Source organism: Giraffa tippelskirchi, chromosome 12 (assembly GCF_054371585.1).
Source record: "Giraffa tippelskirchi isolate mGirTip1 chromosome 12, T2T-mGirTip1v1.2.pri, whole genome shotgun sequence".
Lineage (NCBI taxonomy): Eukaryota > Metazoa > Chordata > Mammalia > Artiodactyla > Giraffidae > Giraffa > Giraffa tippelskirchi.
The window spans coordinates 100,875,900-100,891,739 of NC_137286.1; the positions used below are offsets into that span (position 1 = coordinate 100,875,900).

Below are 15,840 nucleotides of genomic sequence, written 5' to 3' on the forward strand. Positions count from 1 at the left end.
TTTTCAGCCTTAAATGATTTTATTGTTTAAAAATAAAACAAACAAAATTACACAAAGTCACGATGAAATTATAATTCAGAACAATTTGGATCTTATTTTTTCTTGATTATTGAGAAAAGAACTCAGTTACTTTCAGGTGTTCTTCATTTGAACTATTTTCCTTTAAAATCTGTCCTTTGGTCCACATCACAGTAAGAGCGAATAAAGCGATCAAGAATCTGCCTTTCTGAAAATTATGAAGAAAAACAGGATGAAATTTTCCACTTAACTATTTCAGGGCTAAATAGAGAAATTTCTAAGGAGACAAATACCTGACAATAGTACTCTAAATATGAGTTCAATGAGACCAAAAGAATCATGATAATCAAAGCTATTATGTCTAATAGCTAAAAAGACTTCAATATTCAACATCTCTTGAATGTAATTATTGACTAAAAAGAGCAAACAATATTCAAGGGATCAGCGAGACTTCCAGGAAAGAGTGTGGATTGTGGAATGAAATAGACTTAGGCTTTTGTTCTGTGCAGCCACTCTAGTATTCTTGCCTGGAAAATTCCCTGGACAGAGGAGTCTAGGGGGTTACAGTCCATGGGGTTGCAAAGAATCAGACACGACTGAGCACACATGGCATACATCTGTCATCTCTATTTATTTGTTGCCTCATCTTTGAATCAAGGTACTGATACTTACCTAGCACAGTTGTTGGAATGAAGAGTGCTATATGTGAAGCACCTGCTACTGCTGCTGCTGCTAAGTCGCTTCAGTCGTGTCCGACTCTGTGCGACCCCATAGACGGCAGCCCACCAGGGTCCCCCGTCCCTGGGATTCTCCAGGCAAGAACACTGGAGTGGGTTGCCATTTCCGCCTAGACGGTGCTTGTTCTGGGTGACGCGGTGATAAAGAAAACAATACAGACTATTGTTCCAAAAGTTTCATGAAAGCCAAGGCTGCTTTTCTGCCCACCAGTATTGGTAGACTTTGCAGCCTTTGAGTGATAACTGATCATGGGAGGCCCCTCTCTCCCTGGCCTCCACTTCCTCATCTGGAAATTGAAGGAGTCTTATCTGGTTATGAACATCTATGGTCCCCTAATCCTAATTACATATTTTTAAATTGTACATGGTGGAGCTGTACAGCTTTGTCACTCTTAGCAATACCATCTGTGCAGCCAAAACTAAGAGAAAGGAAGAATGCAAGTGACGTTACCTGTCCTTGTGCTCAGTGTGAGGAATGCCACCCGAGGGCTGGAGATCAGGATGTGTGTGTGTGTGTGTGTGTGTGTGTGTGCGCGCGCGCGCGCGCGCCTGAGTTATTCTCACTTAAGTTTGCATTTCTTTTTGTGATCTCACATTTAACTTTGAATGTTTTATAATGTACATAACATGTTAGTTTGGTGATACAGGAATATGTGTCCTAGAAAGTGACCCAAGCAGTCCTGAATGACATTTATCTCTTTGAGGATGAGATACATGAAGATTCGCATGTACCCTAAGAAGACTGTCACACACACACACACACACATACACACACACAAACAAACCCACCAAACAGGAAATAAAGATTACACAAACTAAAACAAAGCTGTGAGAGAGTACATACTTCCACTGGAGAAATCAATTAACCGTAAGAAAAAGAGAAGTCGCCCTGGAGCAGTTCAACCACAGCAAAGTGAGATCAGAAGTAAGTCAAAAGCTAGATGTTTTCTTTTTAATAAGTGGGGATATAGTCACTGGGGCCTCTTCGAAGAAAAATTTGTTTTCAATGGGTTGAAGTTTACACAAAACTATATATGTTGCATGCGTGCTCAGTCATGTCTGGCACTTTGTGACCCCATTGACTGTAGCTCTCCAGGCTCCTCTGTCCATGGGATTCTCCAGACAAGAATACTGGAGTGGGTTGCCATGCCCTCCTCCGGGGGATTTTTCTGACCAAGGGATCGAACCTGCATCTCTTGCATCTCCTGCAATGGCAGGTGGATTCTTTACCACTGTGCCACCATTTTGTATTCACATACATATATATTGAACACCAGGGGCTAGAAATTGGGAAAGTTTCTATTTGGTGGAAAGCCATGTATTATTATGATCTGTAATTTAGCAAATAGTAACTTGAGACCTCATCTTACCTTTGTAGGAAACACCCTGAAGGTACTTTGTGACTTGAGAGGGGCTGAATGAATTCAGGATCGTCAAGAAATCCAGGTAGGCTTTCCCGTAATCACTTTGGTAGATGGACTGCTTCTTTGTGCGCTCTTGGCTCCTCATGTGGCTGTAGAGCACAGAAGGGACTAGAGAGACACAAGGGAAGGGAAGACAAGAAGCTGTCACTGAGCAGAGAATCCCAGCCTTTATTTGTGGGACTCGCCAGGTCCCACAAATGTGTTGTGGAATGTATTGAGGAATCTCGGAATAAGAACAGTCTACAAAATTGTTTTAAAAAGCTACAGGTGTACTCACCTAGACCTTGAGAAGCAATGGGTAGGCTTGAGTAGCATCCATATTTGAAACTAAAATCCTGTAACTCAGGAATTTTAGCTGGAATTTGGTAATTCCGTCGAAATTCTGTGTCTGCTGGTCGGGGAACTAACTTTTTCCATTCCAGAAACATCTGAGAAGGCTGTTTATCCTTCAGATCTGGGGCGGAGGTACAAATGGAAGGCAATAATTACTCCTTGTAAGGTATTTCTAAATAGCATCATATTTTCATTCCATTTTGCTTCCGGCAGTAGCTTCCAATTTATCACACTCAGAACCCTCTCTTCTTGCATTTAGAGGTATGGTCAATGTACTTTTTATGGACGTTTCAACCAAGAAATAATTTTCTGCTTTATCAGGCACAGGAAGCATAGGCTAAACTGATCAGAAGTAGTTTCTAATGAATATACTATTCATCAGTTAGGAGTGTTCTTTTGTTTCTGCTTCATGAACTCAGAAAGCACGCCTCACTCCAGTAGTCCTGCCTAGGCTCTGGGGCTGGGGTTAGGAAGCAGAGTGAGATATTTTAGATAGGGCTATGGTTGCCATATAAAATATAGGAGTTCAGTTAAATTTGTTGTAGTTGCTGCTTTGGTTGCTGCACAAGGCTGTTGCAATGGAAATGTGTAGTTAAATTTGAATTTCAGATAATGAATAACTTTTTGTGTCTGAATAAGTACTCATTTTTTACCTGTTATTAGGACCTCCCTGGTAGGTCAGATGGTAAAGAATCTGCCTGCAAATGCAATATTCTTGCCTGGGAAATCCTATAGACAGAGGAGCCTGGCAGGCTTCAGTCCATTGGATCGCAAAGAGTCAGACACAACTGACCCGGTAACACAATATCATTATTCAGTTTTAATTGAGCATCTTGTATTTTTATTTGCTCAATCCAGCAACCTTAGACGGGCAGTACACATCATCTCCATTACCTGGAAAAGAACCACTCAAAAAAGGACCTTACTGATGGATGGTTAGGCCAGATCATTGTTATTAGTGGGTCATAGTAGTTTTATTTTTGAAAATAACTCTGTTAAGAAATATTCACTAATACAATCATTAAAACCTCTGACACACTAGCTAAAGCCAGGTTCCATAAGCATTACCAGATTAACGAAGGAGAGAATCAGGTCATCTCACTTAGAATGAGCTCACCCCTAATTCTTGCTACAAAATGTTGGTTCAGAGGCACATCACACAACATCAGCTTTAATCAGAACAAAAATATTAAAAACAGGATTATCACGAGCAATGTCACAACAGTGCTAATTACTACTGACACTAACCTTGATTCTTCTTCCAAAATAGTTTTTCAATAAGTTTTATCAAAATAGACTCCAAAGTACATTGTATATCAAGCAATATGTGATGTCATCTACTGGCACCCAAGAGCAGTTTAATATTGATTTTTTAAAGAATGATCTCCGTCCAGAACAGCACAGTGGGAAAGGGTTTCATTACATGGTGTCTCTTAATTTAGATGTCACAGGGAGAGAGGACATGGGTACTCAATGGCCCTCATAATGACCTCATAAACCACCCAAGGAGAAGACAAGGTTATAGAGATGAGAACACTCTAGGGCTCCAACATCAGGACACTCCTTAAGATATTTTGGACAACCGTCTGGTATTGTTGCTAGTAAGCACCACCTATATAACTCAGTTTTTGTGAATTACTAATAGCTTTATTAATAAACAAATGCCCATTTGTTGCAGATATCTATTCCTTTTTCCTAGCTACCACTCAAAAGCAAATGCTTTCAGTTCCTACATGTGTTCTGTGCCAAAGTTAGAGATTATGAAATCATTGTTCTAGCTTAAGACAACCTCAAATGAGTGTGATGAGAAAGAGATAGACAGGAGACACAGATAAAGAATGTAATATCTTGCAACTGTAACAAATGGAGATAATACATCAGAATTACCTAGGAAGGATATGTCAAAATATACCTGCTGAACCTCATCCCAGACATTGAGAATTTCTAGAAGTGGGAGGGACCCAGGCACTTATACTGTGAATAAGCTTCCCATATACTTAAGAATCACTGACTCAGAGCTTTGGAAAAGGTGCTACAGAAGCCCAGAGGGAGGGACTTCTCTGGTGGCCCAGTGGTTAAGGCTTCACCTTCCAATGCAGGGAGTGCAGGTTCGATTCCTAGTCAGGAAACTAAGATCCCGCATGCCTCATGGCCAAAAAAACCAAAACGTAAAAAGCAGAAGCAATATTGTAACAAATTAAATAAAGACTTTAAAAATGGTCCTCATGGAAAATCTTAAAAGAAAAGAAAAGAAACCCAGAGGTGGAAGGGAGACAAGAATCAAAAGGCAGATACAGTGGAAGGGGACATGGGTAAACCTATGGCTGATTCATGTTGATGTATGGTAGAAACCAACACAATACTGTAAAGCAGTTATCCTTCAATTAAAAATAAAAAAAGACCAACACAATACTGTAAAGCAATTATCCTTCAATTAAAAATAAAAAAAGAAAGGCAGACACAGCAAAAGGTGTGTTTTGACGAATGGTCAGCACTGAAGCTAAAATGCATGCTGCATTAATCAAATGCAGTCTAGTTGGTGTGAATGTGAAGAATGCAGGGCAGAGAGGAGCAGTAGCTGTGGGTGAAGCAGGAGGGGAAGATTAGGATCCACACTGTGAAGGATCTTGAGAGACTTGTTCACAAGTAGAGCAACTGGAGATGAAGACCCAGAAATGACAAAAATCAGGCTCTGGATTTACTCCAAGTTCCTTCGAAGAGAAAGAGTAAGTCTTCATTGATCCTTAGTACATATCACCATAATAGACCTCATTAAATATTTACTAAATTGAGTGAACAAAAGAGAAAAAAGAAACCCAATCGTTATGTATTAGTAATTAATCTGAACCACACTCTAGTGACTGCCTACATGATATATGCTTACAGTAACTCTTAGTTCTTAATTCTTAACTAATGGTTTTATAGTCTTTATAATATTTCCTATAAATGAGTTCCTTCAGCACTATTGGGAGAAATTCCTGATACAGAAGGATCTGAGGAACACCACGTGAGTGCTGAAGTGCAGCTGTAATGTTGTTGAAGTCCCAACAGAGAAGATAACCTGACCCAATGCCAACCCCACCCCGAGGGACTATCCCTGCGCCTCAGGAGACCAATTCCCACTGGTTTTCCTTTCCAGTTGGTAAAGGTGATAGGGCTTCCCAGGTGGCTCAGTAGTAAAGAAACTGCCTGCCAATGTAAGAGCCGCAGGAGACATGGCTTCAATCCCTGGGTCAGGAAGATCCCCTGGAGTAGGAAATGGCAACTCACTCCAGTATTCTTGCCTGGGAAATCCCATGGACAGAGGGGCCTGGAGGTCTACAGTGCATAGGGTCGCAAAGAGTCGGACACAAATGAGTGACTGAGAACACGTGGACAGAAATAGGCTAAAAATAAAAGGAGGGAGAGATCGTCACACAAAAGAGGCAGAGGGCAAAGGGCACAAGGTTACAGGAGGCATTGTAAAACTGGAGGGTAGGGGGCAGTCACAGGGGCTGGAGGACACTGGGGTGGTGGGCAAGGACCAGATTATTCAGCACTCACCTTAAGGCACTTAGCTTTTATCCTGGAGATAAAGGTGGGGAGGGGGATATCACTGAAGGGTTTTAAGCTGGAAAGTGATGTCAATTGGCACATCTGGAAACTCACTATGACCCTAGTATGGACATGGACTTGAGGAGACAAAGTTGGAGAGGGGAGTGGATTAGAGGTCATCCAAGAGATAGATGATGATAGCCTGAATTAAGGCGGTGGCCGTGGGGAGGAAAAGAAGCAGATGGAGGTGAGAGATTTAGGAGGGAGTCTTGACAGGTCTGGGGTATTTATCCACACGTGGGGAAATGGTAATTTGTGCTTGCAGAAAGCACAACTCTAATTGGAAGCTCAAAGACGTCTTTTAAGAATGCTGACATTTCAGATGTTTTTCCATGACCCTTTATCTGCAAGTATGGAGGTCTTTTGATTCTGTTCCCATCCAGCTTCAGAAAGTATACTTACCAAACATTCTCTCCATCACTCAGATATTTACAGGGAATGAGGCTACATACTGTACTAGGTCCTGAGTGAATAAGAGCTTTAGGGGGCATACTGAGTAGTGGAGGAAACAGTAAAGCACAAACAACAGAACAAGAATCAGTCAACAAATGACTGCAAAATGCAAAGGCGACAGACAAACAAGATGACAGCACGCCTCTTCAGATAAATTTAGGAAAGGTCTCACAGGCAAGGTGACATTTAAGCTGGAGTCAAGAGAGTGACAAAATGAAACTGTGCCTTTCAGGCAGAGGGGACAGGCTGAGTGCTGACCGAAGGCGGGAAAGAGATTGCGATCTTAAAGGAACTGAAAAAATGCTCATGTAGCTGGAGACTAGTGAATGAGAGGGACGGAGTGAGGAGGAAAGCAAGGGCCAGGCCAGGCTTGCAGGGCCTTGTGAACCAAGAGAAGGAAGTGGAACATGGATTTTTTTCAAAGTGCAAAGGAAGACTGTGAAAAGAAGCAGTAGAAGTATTTGATCCAGTTTAGACTGTGAAAGAGCCTCTGGCTGCCATGTGGCGATGGAATTGCAGGGGTCTGTAGATAATACAGGAAGTTCAGTGCTAGGGGAAGAAGAAGGTGATGACTTGGAACCCTAATGAGGCCTCTACTTGGTCCCCCAATACACAAAATCAGGGCCCCAAGGAAGGACTTGAGGAAGAGATACACATGCAGAAATCCTCAGGATGATGGAGAGTTGCTTTTTTAAAGGAACCAGGAACCCTAAGGAACTCTGTTAGAGGTCAAGTAGAAGAGAAGACCAAAAAAGAAGGAGACAAAGCAATAGGGGAAACTGGGAGAGTGTGGTGTCACAGAAGTTCAAAGGAAGAGTGTTTCAAGAAAGAGCAAGCAGCCACCGACATTTCCTGCTGCCAGGTTATTGGGCATGTTGACAAGAGTGGCTTCGATGACCAGATGGGGGCAGAGACCAGACTGGAAGGGTTTGGAAGTAAAAGAATTAGCAGCGCTTCCTATGAAACCCAGTGGATGGTATCCATGCAAATGACTCCTCCCTCCCCACACTTGACCAGACTGAGAGCAGATTGGAGAGGTTAACACATTTTTAGAAGATGGAAACCAAATAGAGATGCAGCAGTTGAGTTAGCAAAGTAGAGAAAGTTGAAATGAAGGGACTGCAGAAGGAGTTAACAAAAACATGAACTAATCCACACAGCAAAACTGCAGCAGGCTCAAAGTCAGAGGGAATTGGTTCAGTAGAAGGCTGATTTGGAGGCTCAGGGCAGAAAACAGGTGATCTTGGTCAAACTTGGATACAGAGTGGTTAGAATTCCCTGGATCACCTTCTTAACCTCATGGTAGTCACATGCTTGCCCTTCCTAGTGAGGTTTCTTGTAACAAAATTGAAACAAAGAAGCTGTGGATTCAGGGACACCAGGCACAGCAGAAGGTGATATACTGAGATGTTGGACCAGGTGAAAATGGATTCAGTGAGTGTGACAGGGACATAGAAAACTAAGCATTTGAAAAGAGTTAATTATTAACTATGGTAAAAAAAAGCAAAAGAGAACTAAAAGGAAACATATCCATAAAATATCATTTGGCTCAGTAGTGTTTGTTGTTGCTGCTATTTAGTCTCTAAGTTGTGTCCAACTCTTTGTGACCCCATGGACTATAGTCTGCCAGGCTCCTCTGTCCATGGGATTTCCAGGCAAGGATACTAGAGTGGGCTGCCATTTCCTTCTCCAGGGGATCTTCCTGACCCAGGGATCAAACTCATGTCTCCTGCATTGGCAGATAGATTCTTTACCACTGAGCCACCAGGGAAGCCCAAGCAGTGTTAACATAATTATAATATATCATATGTTCATAATTATAATATAAACACTAGCAATTGCATTAATGCCAGATTTGTAATATAATTATATTGAGATGATGGATGGAGGGGACATGAGAAAGAATTGTAGGAGAACCACATCCTCAGTTACTAGAACTGAAGTCAATAATAATGCCTAAGACTGATGAATCAGAAATAATAGTGTGAGGATACGATTTTAAAATATGGAGAATCCCATAAGAATAAATAGTTGAAAGGATGGAAATTGATAGTCAGTGGGAGTAGGACTAAGAGTGGATGGGGGAGGGGTCAGGGAATTGCTGTTTCACTGTGAGCCTTTAGGTAATTATTAGATTTCACTCTATGCACATATCAGTTTAATAAAAGGAATTTTAATGTAAGTGTTTAAAAAATGGTAAACCAACAGTAAACAATTGAAGACAGCAGGCTTAACTCGACCCCATCATCTTCTCCTGGCTCGTCCTTGTCCTTTGGACCCAAGAAGCCTTTCTTGACCTCTTCCTCCAGGGTTAGGCTGAATGTCCTACTGTGCACCCACAGCGCCCTGCATTTCCCACAACGTGCACCTTTTTATAGGTGCTCACTAGGTCAACTCTTGTTTGCAAAATTGCCTTTCTCTACGTCTATACCGTGAGTGCCTTGAGGGAAGAGACCACATCTGCGACCACATCACTATGGAGACTCCGGTGCCTAACGTTTTACCAGGGAAAGGAGAGAAATGAACGTTTACCCTTCGATCGGTCCACAAAGTCTCTCTTTGTGATAGAAATAAACTGGTTTCCTATTGCCTTCCGAAGCTCTTTCATTGATGCAGCAATTTTCCAAGGAAAGTAGCTCTTTACTGAGGCTGTCGATTGAGGTAGTGTCCAGAGAAAGAAGTCCTATGGATACAAACACAACTTTCAAGAAAATCCACAGGGTTTCACCTCATGGGATGAAGAACACATGTGCTTTTGTATGTATGTGCTAAGTCGCTTCAGTCGTGTCCGACTCTTTTCCACCCTATGGACTGTAGCCCGCCAGGCTCCTCTGTCCATGGGATTTCCCAGGCAGGAATACTGGAGTGAGTTGCCATTTCCTACTCCAAGGGATCTTCCCGACCCAGGGATCAAACTCAGGTCTCTTACATCTCCTGCATTGGCAGGTGGGTTCTTTACCACTAACGCCACCTGGGAAGTGTTTTTGTATACACATTCTTTTGAGTTCTTTACACCCAGCTACCACACTGAAGTTGCAGTGTCTTGGAGAGCCATCGTCTGACCCAGCTATAACATGGAGCTTTGTCATTTCTTTGACTTTTCATGTGGAAGACAAGAAAATGTGACTGGGAGAAGTGATCATATTCTAAATATATTTTACAGGTAAATAAGGTTTCCTGATGCATAGAACATGGGACGTGAAGCAAAACAATGGGCCAAAAATGGCAGAGAGCCCTCAGAAGAGTAAAGAATGAAATAGACCTTCAACTTATGTGATGGGAGACTCTACAGGCTGGCAGAGGAACACTCATTGGCTTAGATAGCACAGGACCCTCCCACTATGGCTCTCATTGGTTGAGACGGCACAGGACACCCTGCCACCCTGGTTGTCATTTGTTGAGAGCCTTCAATAACACTTAAAGGGAAAATAAATGCTGTCCAGTATGTACGTGTATGTCATATGTATACATATACAGTGTAATATTGTAACTATTTTGCATTAATTATAAATCTTAAGGAAAATACTCAAGAAGTAAATAGATTATATGTGGGTGCCATGAGGAACCAAATTAAATGGGGCATGTGTGTGTGTTCTAATGACTCCAAAGTCTACATCTAAAGCTCACCTTTTCCATTCGAGCCACCGATTTGTGCATTCAACTGTCCATTGGACATATTCTCACCCAACATGTCTTCAACTGAGCTCACATTTCCCCTAAACCCTTCCCCACCAAACCTGGTCCTCCTGAAATTTCCAGTTCAGTAAATAGCATCAGCACAGACCCAGCCATCCACATAAAAAACAGGAACAGCATCCTTCATTCATTGCCCACCTTGTCTTTTACATCATTTCAGTCATCATATCCTGACCTTAAATTCTACTGACCTGACCATCAAATTCTACTACCTTATTACCTATTGAACATGTTCAGGTGATTCCATTCCAGGTGACATCATGCCGTGTGGCAACCCAATAAATGAAATCCTTTGCTACAACTGAGCTTTGCCTTTTATGATGGGAGAAGGGTACATAGTACCTAGAAAACAAAGAAGGTCAGCTACTTTCCTTTAGTGGAGAAGGGAATTCTAGCTGGCTCTTTTTAAACTAAGCCTATGAGTTTCCTTGGTGGACAAGAGAAGAGCATTCTGGATAATCAAAATGGTGTAAGTTCTGATGGTTTGAGACTGCATATACCAAATACAAATACTTGTACATGCCTGTTCATAGAAACTTTGTTCATAATAGCCAAAAGGTCAAAGTCACTCAGTAGTGTCCAACTCTTTGTGACCCCATGGACTATGTAGTCCATGGAATTCTCCAGGCCAGAATATTGGAGTGGGTAGCTGTTCCCCTCTCCAGGGGATATTCCCAACCCAGGGATTGAACCCAGGTCTCCCACACTGCAGGTGGATTCTTTAGCAGCTGAGCCAGCAGGGAAGCCCAAGAATACTGGAGTGGGTAGCCTATCCCTTCTCCAGCTTATCTTCCTGACCCAGGAATCGAACCAAGGTCTCCTGCATTGCAGGCAGAGTCTGCAGCCAAAAGGTGGCAACAACCCAAATGTCCATCAGTAGATAAACGAATAAACAAATTGTGGTATATACATACAATAGAATATTATTCAACCATAAAAAGGAATGAAGTGCTGATAGATACTACAATGTGAGTGAACTTTGAAAATGATGTTTTTAAACCATGCTAAGTGTGAAGCCAAACACAAAGGTCACATATGGTATGATTCCACATATAAAATATCTAGAGTATCACCCATAGAGACAGAAAGCAGATTGATAGTTGCCCGAGACTAGGGGAGAGAGAAACAGGAAGTAATTTCTTAATGGGTACAGGGTTTCCTCTTGGGATTATGAAAATATTTTGAAATGAGATAGAGATGGTGGTTGTAGAACATTATGAATACTAATTGCCAGCGATTTGTTTAAATGAAAATGGTTAATTTCATGCTACATGAATTTCACCATAATTAAAAAATGTTTCTTATTTAGGGGGATAAGGGAGAAGTAGTCAAAAATAATTGTGAGAAAGTGAGCAAAAAATAGTCTAAGAAGGACCATAGCTGCAGATGATGAAGGATCTTTGGGATATATCCAAACTCTCATTCTTATGGATTATGGATGCAATACTAAAGTCTAAAGATATGTAGATAGTATCTTACCTGACTAGGGTAAGATCTGTGGTTCTTGATTCCTCTTGAAGTCCCAACATTGATCGAATCCTCTTTAGAATATGATTTCCAGACATACTCATCATTGTACTGTGTTTGATTGGGAATAGGATCACTAAGTGAATATGTATATCCTAGCCTTCTGGTACTTTTCTGACTATAAGAAAAGAATAGAAACCAAACTAAGATTTACATACCAGATTTCACAACAGTACACGTGTCAAATAATTTTTCGAAGATTGGCTGGCTTAAGGCTTGATGCCAGAAATAATTCAATATCTAGGTTTCCCTGAAACAAAACAAGCCTGTATCTTAGAATAGCCCTTAACAAAAGTATGGGAGTCCTAATATGAAATTTAAAAGAATAATCTGAAATTCATTAATTTTTTAAATTAATTTTTTTAAAGAACTGAGTACTCTTCTGTATAAACAAGTAGTTCAGTGTAACAGATACTTGGTAAAGAAAAGTTTCTATGAAAAGTATTCCAGTTAATAAAAGGAAGAAATAAAAGAATTAGGATACCAATGGTTTTCAAGTCCCTACTGAAATAGTGAAATGATCAGCAGTTGCCACTGTGAATATACACACAAAAAACCACCTGTTAAACATTTTTGTCAAAATACCCAACCTGAATCAGATGAAGTCTTTGGAATATCAGATTACAGGAAATACATGAAAAAGAGGATGTTTTTAAATGACATGATGAAGGTGGAGTCAGAAAAATCCAGAAGAATAACTTGTTTCTTTGACAAAGAAATTCTCAAAAAAAAAAGAAAGAAAGAAAGAAAGAAAAGTGGAGGAACCTGTAGATTAAGTGAATAAAGATAATACAACGTGTAGACTTTGTCCGGATTCAATTTCTAGCCAACTTTTTTTTTTTTAATTATGAGACAATTGGGGAAAATTTGTTTGCTAATTGGCTATTTGATATTAAGGAATTGCTTTTTTAGGTGATATAATGGTATTGTCACATATTTTAAAAGAATCTTTATCTTTCAGAGAGACATAAAAACATATTTAGAATCGTATGTGTGTTGGTCATTCAGTTGTGTCTAACTATCTGCAACCCCATGGACTGTAGCTCACCAGGCTCCTCTGTCTATGGGATTCTCTAGACAAGAATACTGGAGTGTGTTCCCATTCCCTTCTCCAGGGGATCTTTCTGACCCAGGGATCAAACCTGGGTCTCCTGCATTGCAGGCAGACTCTTTATCATCTGAGCTACCAGGGAAGCCCAAATATTTAGAATTAACATGATATAATGCCTGGATTTTGCTTCAGTATTATCGAATGGGAAGGCTAAGTGGAGGATATACATTAAAAATGTCCATGTGTTGTTGATTATTATAGCTGGATGATAATCGGGAATTTATTGTATATTCCTTTTTCTATGTCTAAAATATTTCATATTGACTTTAAAAAAAAGAGGGATGGGTTAGATTCAGGTTATGTTTGTAAGAAACCAAACATCTGGAAAGTGGGATCCCTCTGGATGCTGGACTGTTTCACTTGTCATTCAGATGAGCAGATACAAGCATGAATGTGGTCCTAAATCAAACTGAAGTCATCAAAGGTGCATGAAGATTTTTGCAAAGGGAACACAGCACAGATTACTTTAAAGGAATCAATTTGCGTATCTGCATTTCTCAGTATACTCTTTCCCAACGTGTCTCCCCAAGTACAAATCTGCGTATCTATGTGGGTCTTTCTTTCCCACATTGCATCTCCCATCTCTTGCTCCCTGGATTCTTCTTCATCATTATACTTCGGGGTATAAGCTGCCAACCGTGAGAAGGGTGTCTGGCAAAGGGAGACTTCATTATAGTGATTTCAGGGAACCCTCTTGTAACCCAAATTCCATATACTTACCCAGGACTTGCTGTTCTAGGTCAAGAGTGAAGGGTGGGACTGTAACCAGAGTATTCTGGCCTGTATGGGGATGTCTTGAATGTAGGTATGCTGTAGATGGTGTTGCTTAGAGTAACAGCTAGTTTTCCCTGTCCTAACAACTATCAAATGTTCATCCCTCTCTAAGGAGAGCTTCTAAGAGAGCAGAGAATACAGATTGCTGAAAATGGCTCTTTCACATCTTTAAATGTAAGCATTTTTCCAGCTTTTAAAAAAGTCCCTAGGATATGTCGATAGCAGGAAAGAAGAGCATCTCTGTGAAGATGAAACAGTACAGGATGGCAATGCTGATTCTTTTCAGTGTAACTGGAATCTTTCTGAGACTATCACATTCTTAAAGATTTACTGTACAAAACTGGTACATGAAAATCTTGTGATCTTTTTTCAGATTTTTTTATTCATCATTCAATAAGATACTTAAATCAACTTTTTTAACCCATATGTATTATGAAACATTTACTTCAATATAGCCAGTCCTCATTTTATTTTATTATGTAAAATATTTAATACATGAAAGTATATGCTAGCTTATCATACTATTAATTTTACATATATAACTATATGCTAACTTATATAACTTTTTCTTTCATTAATGCATAGTTAATATTTTTTTGGTATCTTAAGAAATCAATTAAATTGTTTCTGGTTTTTAATGCATGGTATTATTTAATTATCTCCCAAAGTCAAGCACCAGAGTTCTGCACACACGAGAACATATTTAACTAAGAAACCTCATCTTTTTTTTATCATACTCCTCACTTCACAGACAGCTTACATATTTAGCTACACATTTCACTGCATTATTTTTATTACTTGGATATAATTAATCATATTAGACTTAAATCACTTTACACTTCCCCTGTCTACTTTTAATAATCTTCACTATAATATGCATTTCATAATTTATCAGTAGTTTCCATAATATTTTTCAAAACATATTTTAACATTTATTTGAACTAGAAGTGTAGCCAGATTTTATTTTGACAGGAAGTAAACCTAATTTCACTTGCTGGTTAGACAATGACTGATTTTACCAGCTAGATAAGCCTGATGTAAATTGCATGAGTTAAATCTTCAGCTCAAAGATTTGGATAAAAATAGATTTAAAGTATGTAATGATAAAAAAAATTATATTGAAAAACATTTACTGAAATTAATGTTCCTATTTTCCAAGTCCTTTTTGAGTATATAATATGAATTAAGTTTCTTCCAAGTGAAGGAGTAACGGATGTAATTTAGTAACATTTGTTAAGACATGCCTTTTCAGTACACGTTTCAGAAAATGAGATAGGGAATAACTCAATAACTGGATGACAAATCATCTAATTATTTGCTTTCAATAAAAGTGAAGGAGTACCCAACCAAGCTGTCAGCCAATCAATCATTAAAAATCACCTGTGATTTTGCCATAAAACCATGAAGAGTTCAGAGTATTGAATGGCAATGCTTCACTAAAACTTCTTTCATTCACATCTACTTAATTATGAGAACAAGCCTTCTCAATATGAGCATTTATAAATTGAAAAAAAGTAAGCAGAAAAAATTGATGCTGAGTGTAGTCATATTCCAAAAATAATAACACTCAAATATAGAGACATAAAGTAATTGAAAACAAAACATCCCCATTTATCTCATTAAGATGAAATTCCAAAAAATTTACTTTTTGTGTTTAGTAATTATCAACAATCTGTAATGTGTTTATTGCTTTGAGCAATTCTGTACTAAAAATAATTGTGATAACTCAATACTCAGAGTCATATAACATGTTTAAAAATTAATTTCAATTAATATACTGAAATAGTTGCAAAGAGGTTTAATGGAGTGATCAATAAATTGCTTTCAAACACAAAATATATTAGAGCAGGGTAAAATTCTATGGAGGAAGTGGACTGGGAGTAAGAGTTCAAGAAGGAAAGAGAATGAAATAAATAATCTATTAAAGAAGAGCTTGTTTGTATATATTGTTTAAAGGGTCAGAGAGTATCAATTTGCTAAGGTAGTTACATTACTCACTGGTTATATGTAAAGAAACGATTTAATGGTCTTGTTTTAAAATGTCAATATTTAGGATGGGTTGGAAGTTTTATGTTTTACAGCTATTTTAATTTATGATGAGAACTTTCCTGTGAACTTTAAAAAGACGTGAATTTGAAGACCACTGACCTAGACTCCGTAAGTACCCATTTGG

General features: G+C 39.3%; 1 protein-coding gene across 3 annotated transcripts in view; it reads right to left on the reverse strand.

Annotated features, from left to right (window-relative positions):
- The window catches only part of TEX26 (testis expressed 26), a 21,630-nt gene continuing 5,790 nt past the window's right edge, over positions 1-15,840 (reverse strand). For 2 of the 3 annotated variants that reach the window (XM_081549268.1, XM_081549269.1), the window contains 5 exons: positions 11,735-11,900; positions 9,092-9,242; positions 2,457-2,633; positions 2,126-2,287; positions 1-226 (listed from right to left, as the gene is read on the reverse strand). In XM_081549268.1, coding sequence (XP_081405394.1) covers positions 153-226; positions 2,126-2,287; positions 2,457-2,633; positions 9,092-9,242; positions 11,735-11,900 — 730 coding nt within the window. In that variant the 3' untranslated portion in view covers positions 1-152. The remainder of the gene's footprint in view (positions 227-2,125; positions 2,288-2,456; positions 2,634-9,091; positions 9,243-11,734; positions 11,901-15,840) is intronic. The other variant, XM_081549270.1, reaches the window with a different exon arrangement.